This window comes from Silurus meridionalis, chromosome 3 (genome assembly GCF_014805685.1).
Source record: "Silurus meridionalis isolate SWU-2019-XX chromosome 3, ASM1480568v1, whole genome shotgun sequence".
Classification (NCBI taxonomy): domain Eukaryota; kingdom Metazoa; phylum Chordata; class Actinopteri; order Siluriformes; family Siluridae; genus Silurus; species Silurus meridionalis.
The window spans coordinates 17,406,525-17,413,623 of NC_060886.1; the positions used below are offsets into that span (position 1 = coordinate 17,406,525).

The following is a 7,099-nucleotide window of genomic DNA, read 5'->3' on the forward strand; positions in this document are numbered from 1 at the left end:
AACCTACTGTCATTTTATACTTTATTGGGAAAACCACCCACACTTCTGCTCTTTTCTTTCTAACTGCAAATGTCTCTACACATTATTAGATACAGAAAAAAATAACATGGAGTATAATACACAATATGAAAGAAATATAGTTTCAATAGTAGGGTGAATAAATTGTAACATGAAGACTTCACCACACATGGCACCGACTTTGCTTGGGGCAGTTTGGAATCTTTAATCACATATCAATACCAGATTTTTTTGATCTGCCTGTTAAACAGAAACAGGGACAATTCCAGTCATGTAGCAAAATTCTAATTGTAAAATTATGCAACAAAATTACAAGTTTGCTACAGCCTTCATCTCAGCTATGGTTGATTATGCAGCAGAATTAACATACAGTACAGGTATGAGGTAGCTCTGCAGGATAGATTCATTTTACATTTTGTGTGATTTTTAGGAATTGTATTAATAGGACGTGTTATATCTAAATGCACTACACATGCAGTAAATCCCCCCTATACATCTCTGTGTATTATTTTGCGTATGTATTTGATTAATGAATAAGCTACCCGTATTTTGCAATGTATTTGCTGAAAATACAATTCAAACCCTTCAACAGGAAATAGCTAAATTTAACAGAAAAATGGCTTTTTTTTTTTTTTTCATCCTTAAGCTAGTATGGTAAATTTGGCACTAAACTGTATTGGCTGCGCAATTTAGCTGCTGTTTCAAGATCTATAGCACTTTAATGTTCATTTACTCCCAATAATTTGTACACATTTTGCAGACATTTTGTATACTCAATCTTGAGGAAAGCTTATTAACACATTATTAAATGTTTTCACCAGACACCAAAAGACGCCTGGAAATAACATCAGAAAAATCTCTTACTAGAAGTCCCAAACACAAAACCATTTTTAATCATTGCTAAATAGCATTATGTTTAGTTACCATTTTTAACAAATCTGCAAATTTAAAACAAGGAAAACTCATTTCCTGATGCAGTTCATTTGCTTGGAAACATCTAACGTAGGATCAAGGATCTATCACATAAGATCAACTGCAATACATATCATGTAACGTCATTTAATAGGAACAGGATTGAATATACTGTGTGTAGGTTTGTTGAACTCTGTGTTGTATTAACTTAGGTAACATTATCACACTTTAATTTATTCATGAAAGCTTTTTGGGGCTTGTACGTTATTAAATATCTCTTACAGTGTTAATAAGAGAATCAACCCAAATATATCCAGGCGCTTTCTCTCGTCATTCAAGGAACCTGATCGCTGTGTGACATCCGTCAAACCAGTAATTTTTTTGGATATTTTTTTCATTTAATTTTAGTGCTGCAATGTGTGTGCGTGGGGGGTGGCGGTGGGGGCGTATTTACGGACGTAAAAAAAAGCTTGAAATGAATAAACAGTTGGTTTTAAATGTTACGCGTTTTATCATATAACAACGTTTATATTAAATTGTTTTTTATGATGTTGTGTTTGTTATGTTGTGTGTGTTTCCCGGTTGTTGTTTTTTTTTCATCTATCTCCTGGTGGGCTCCTCCCACCGAGGAAGTCGTTCCTCGAGCGCGTACACGTTTCCAGCTGTTAGTAAGGTTCCGAGCAGATGCCGAGTTCTCTATCGTAGGTGCTGCGCTCGTGCTGCTCTCGGGATGCTGTACATGCACGCTGTGGCCGCTCTGCTCGCCTTATCATGCGTCCTGAAAGAGACTGAAGCCTGGGGATACAAGAATGGAATTCTTCACAACTCCATCTGGCTTGGTAAAACAAAAATGTGGTTTTACAGATTTTTTTTTTTTTTTTATAACTTTTGCTATATATGAGTGATAAAGGTTGACTACTTATACAAGAAACTTATATACAAGTGTGGGTTGGGGTGGTTTGGGGAACCACGAGTATAGTAATATCTTTATTTCTCAATCTAGTTGTCCCCCATGAAGAAAACCGATTTTATTTCGTAACCAAAGATTTAACGCGTGTGTGTGTGTGTGTGTGTGTGTGTGTGTGTGTTTAGTGTTTAAGTTGGCCACTCACTCACATTATGAGACAGGCATTTATAACTGTCTAAGTGCTGAGTGTCCCTCTTTCCCCTGCGGGAGTCTTGTAAACCAGGGGGAAGTGACATCATTGTCTTGCGCACTGGCAAAGCAACATTCAAACCACACTGGTAATTACCTCAGAACAATAGAGCCATTCATCATTAATGCCTCAGGATGTAGTGACTTGCCAATATCTGAAATGTGTGTGAGCATCATTTTTGATTTACCACCATGGCACTAAAGCTGATGTGATTTTACTCAGAATGAAGTGCTGGTCGAGTGTAATTCTCTAGGGTTTTTTTTTTAAGTTCTTTGGTACATTTGAGGGTACATTTCATATTATTTACAAAACGTACAAAAGAAGAAAAGTCACTGCCTGATATCCTAGCCAATTATTACACAGCACAGCACATCTGGAAACCATATACAAGCTGTTTACAGCTATACATCAGTTTAGTTTCCTAGATTTTAATCTTTTGGATGGTGAGGTGCCATTACCCCATGCACTTTTCTGTTCAGAGGCACATTGATGAAAGCAGCATGTAAAGCTTTGAGTGATGTGAAGTAGGCTGCAGCTTCTACAGGATCATGGTGTCAAGGATCAACTTGAACACGTCAAACATTTGTCTCAAGTGTTTTAGTTTAGCTTATTTTTTCCAGTTTCAAAAAAGTTTTTTCTTTTGGCAGAGCTTTACTTCAATCAGATGCTAACAATTCTTAAGATACATTTATTTTTACACGCTATGTTGACAGCGAAATTGTTTAAGGAACAACTAACACCGCTGGACACTGAACAGATCCATGGTCACTTTTGGGCCAGCCCACTAATGTTGATAACAGCCATAAATAATATGTTTTTCTTTTCTCATTGCAGAACAAGCGGCTGGGGTGTACCACCGGGAATCCCGCAAAGGGAGATACCAGCTGTCATATAAGGAGGCCAAAGCTGTGTGCAAGTTTGAAGGGGGTTCCCTAGCTACTTATGATCAACTTGAAGCTGCCAGACAAATAGGTCTTTATTGCCAGTTATTTTGCTTTTAAGCTGATGTTCAAATCAGTGCCAGGGTACGACATGGGACTTATATAAAAATAATAACCAGAGATCACGTCTAACTGTATTATGCAGCTTTGCAAAATCCAGATTGTATCGTTGCGCATATTGTAAGTTGCGAAAATTCGAAGAATAACGACATTTTATTGTCTGTTACCAGAATAACACCTGTATACCCACTAACCAAATCATATCCTTGTCAAATCCATATCATTTCAGCTATGTTTAAGTGTAAGCACTTAATCGCTTTGGCCTTTTAAAGATCATCATTTTTGACTTTTTGGGGGGTCTGCAGTTTCGATTATTATTGCTGCTCTCATATGTTGTTTTTCATACATCAATGACTGTACATGCGTATGCGTATGTCCTCCACATTAATATTTCCTATGAGAATAGTTTTCTATGTAATTAACTACTATCAGATTATTTGAAAATTAGAAGAGGCATGCTAGAACATTATCGGTTTAATCTGGGAATAAGAATGTTTTATGTCAGAAATAAAATCATCAAGGCATGCATATAACTTCAGCTAAACTGTAAAGCTTTTTGTAAATTAAGCAAGGCACATGACAGATATAGATCCACTTAGTACATAAAAATAAGATGTAGTTTCTACACCCATGGCAATGTAATTTTACACACATGTTAGAATGACTCCTGCCTGGCTCTGTTAGCTTTTGCTCCAGCTGTAACAGATTTGTGGATCTCTGTTGTGCTTTTTAATTAATACATTTAAAAGGCATATGTTGTTTCAGTTATAATAATACATTATTATTATTATTATTATTAATATTATTGATATTATTATTACTATTATGATGAAATGGTATAAATAAAATATTACTTTGCTTTCCAAAGGCTTTCATGTCTGTGCAGCTGGGTGGTTTGATAAAGGTCGTGTGGGCTATCCGATTGTGAAACCTGGAGTCAACTGTGGATATGGAAAGGTTGGGATTATTGATTATGGTTATCGTCTAAACAAAAGTGAGAAGTGGGACGTCTACTGCTACAACCCTAATTGTAAGTAATCATAAAAGAACTAATAAACTAACAGTAATGAAGTCGTTCTGGGAATAATGCTAACTAATTATTTTAAAACAAAGTGCATTCCCACAGTTTCATGTTTGGAATTTTAGTAAACATTGAATGTGTAACCACTAGCAAGAGTCACACTTTTTTGTGAGTGTCAAGCTTTTAGTTTAAATATTTATTTAATGTCCAGAACAAGCGTCATTGCTCTCTGTGGAGCAAACTATCAAATTGTGTGCCAGCCAACAGTAAGAACATGTGGATTGTGAAAGCATGACATCATCTGCTCCAAGACTTATAAGTCTGTGAATAAGAACTAAGAACAATATAATAACTGTCTTAATATACTATGATAGAGCAGTTGTGTGACGTTCAGTGCTACAGATGGTTCACTTAACTCAAGCCCAGCTGGAACACAAAAATCTGCACAAGACAATTTTTTTTAACTTTTCTGCAGTCTAAAATAATAATATATATATATATATATATATATATAAAGGTTGCCAACGTTTTGTTGGGGCCGCATACTGATTGGTGACCAGGAAATCACTTAAATTCCAAGCAAATTTTGTCTTTGTAAAACTGTGTGTATCTTAGTCTGAAAAAATCTGACTGAAACATGCCTCAAAACATCGTTTAGGTCTATGATGTATTATAAAAAAAGTGCATACATGCATGTACAGTTTGTGTGTGTTTGACTAGTAAGAATAAGACTTTTTCCCTTTATTTCTCATGCCCTAGAGCAGATTTGCATTTTAGTTTTTCTAGCTTCAATCAGAAAGGTGATTATTCTTGAAAAAAATGACATACTATACTTTTGACAGCAAAAGAGTGTGGAGGTGTGCATACAGAGCAGGAAAAGTATCTCCAGTCACCAGGTTATCCAGATGAGTATCCTGATGGGCAGATCTGCTATTGGCACATTCGTGTGCGCTATGGCCAGAGGATTCGTCTGCAGTTCCTTGATTTTGATGTGGAGGATGACGTAGGCTGCATCAGTGATTATCTGGAAATCTTTGATAGCTATGATGATGTCTCAGGTTTTGCTGGAAGGTATGAAGATTTATTCACGACCTCATTTCATATTCAAAATTAAACAAAGCCTGACCTGTGTGTTGTTTATAGGTACTGTGGGGATGATCTACCTGAAGACTTTCTTAGCACAGGTAATTTATTTTACATTATTACATTTATTTTATTTCACTTAATCCTCTGAGATTTTTTTCAGCTGTGTGTGGTATATTTTCTTTCCCTAATCTCGTCTGAATTTTCCCTGTTCTCCAGGTAATGTTATGACGCTAAAGTTCCTTGCTGATTCATCTGTGTCTGCTGGCGGTTTCAGGCTACAGTACACTGCAGTTGCTTCTTCTACGATCTCACCCAATGACACAAACACTTACACTTGACCACTTTAATAGATGTTGGTTTATCAGAGTATTAGTTAGGTTATGTGTTTACAAATTAGTAATCCACCATTTACAGACATGTAGAGGACAGTAAACTTCTTTTGTACTTAATTTGTAGTTTTATTTATTTCGGGTTTTTTTTATTGTTTTGATTATTAAAGAGTAAAATAATAACAACTGATCTGAAAATTATTAAAGGCTTTTAATATTAGCTATTGACCAAAAACACTTGTACCACAGATCTTGTTTCTGAAATCCTGTTTTGGAAGTCCAATGACAAGTTTTTACAATGTTTCTAAACTGGAATGACCTTTTATGTGTCAGTGTTTTGTACTGAATTGGACTGCGTTATGCATTAAGTTTCAATTAAATATGTTTTACAGCATTTTGTGAACATTCTTCTGTAACTTCAAAATATGGGGTTATTTTTCTTTATGTAAGTACAGCAGTGGAAGTGCTGCACATAGTTAAGAGCAAATAAAATGTATATATAAAGCAAATAAAACGAAAACACCAAAAACACAGAAAATATAACAAAAAATAACACAAAAAAATAAAAGAAAATAAAGAAAAGAAATAATACAAAACACCGGAGAGTGATAACTAACATGAGCACCGGAATGTAAGATTGTGAGTGATGTCCTTTCTACAGTCTTATACAGTCCGTTAATGTTATGGAACCAGGAGCCACTGAGCAACTCATAAAATAGCTCAACATTTGAGATCATCAAAGATCCAACACCAGTTTCTCCATGCCAGAGCCTTTAAACACAAGAGGTCCAATGTCAAAACTCTACATGACGTGGAATCTAAATGGTGCTGGTATATCTCTAGATGGTTCGGGATGTTTGCGGTGTCACATCTACTTCTTTATAGGTCCACAATATTCATGAGGTGGGATGTGACTGGAACTGGGGCAACCTCAGGATGCTTTGGGATGGGTAGAGAAAGAGAACCAGTGAAGAGAAATTAGTGTAGCTGCATAATATTAACAAGCACAAGTTGATAATGTGCATTTGATCAGATCTACTGGAGCACAAGATTATGATATGTGTTATGTGTAGGCCTTGTTAAAAAGATACATCTTAAATCTGTACTTAAACTAGTAGAGTGTGTCTGAGCCCTGAACAATGTCAGGAAGACTATTCCAAAGTTTAGGAGCTAAATGTGGGAATGTTCTACCACCTATAGTGGACTTTGCTATTCTAGGAAATACTAGAAGTCCAGAGTTTTGAGATCTCAAGGAGCATGGTGGATTGTAGCATGTTAGAAGACTGGATAGATACATGGGAGCTAAACCATTTAGTACTTTGTAAGTAAGTAGAAGTAATTGGTAGTCAATTCGGTAGGTAGCAGTGTAGGGATGATAAGATTGGGATTATATGGTCATATTTTTATCCTAGCAAAATTACTAATGTGGAAGAAGGCTGATTTTGTAATATAGGTGATATCATTTTCAAAAGACAAGCTGTGTAATATAAATCCTAGGTATTTTACTGTTGGACTAGTATTTACAGCACATGCTTCCAAATGCAGGTTGAAATGCTGGCGCTTCTGTCTACTGGT

General features: G+C 35.8%; 1 protein-coding gene across 2 annotated transcripts; it reads left to right on the top strand.

The window, feature by feature from the left end:
* The first annotated feature begins 379 nt into the window (after positions 1-379).
* On the top strand, positions 380-5,918 carry tnfaip6 (tumor necrosis factor, alpha-induced protein 6). Of its 2 annotated transcripts, XM_046841409.1 has the most exons (7): positions 380-395; positions 1,636-1,769; positions 2,922-3,059; positions 3,957-4,118; positions 4,952-5,180; positions 5,253-5,293; positions 5,412-5,918. In XM_046841409.1, exons 2-7 carry the CDS (start codon positions 1,661-1,663, stop codon positions 5,531-5,533), a joined length of 801 nt encoding a protein of 266 aa, XP_046697365.1. In that variant the 5' UTR covers positions 380-395; positions 1,636-1,660; the 3' UTR covers positions 5,534-5,918. The 2 variants fall into 2 exon arrangements, with proteins under 2 accessions (XP_046697365.1, XP_046697358.1); XM_046841402.1 differs by lacking the exon at positions 380-395 and having other exon boundaries at positions 1,477-1,769.
* Positions 5,919-7,099: the final 1,181 nt, after the last annotated feature.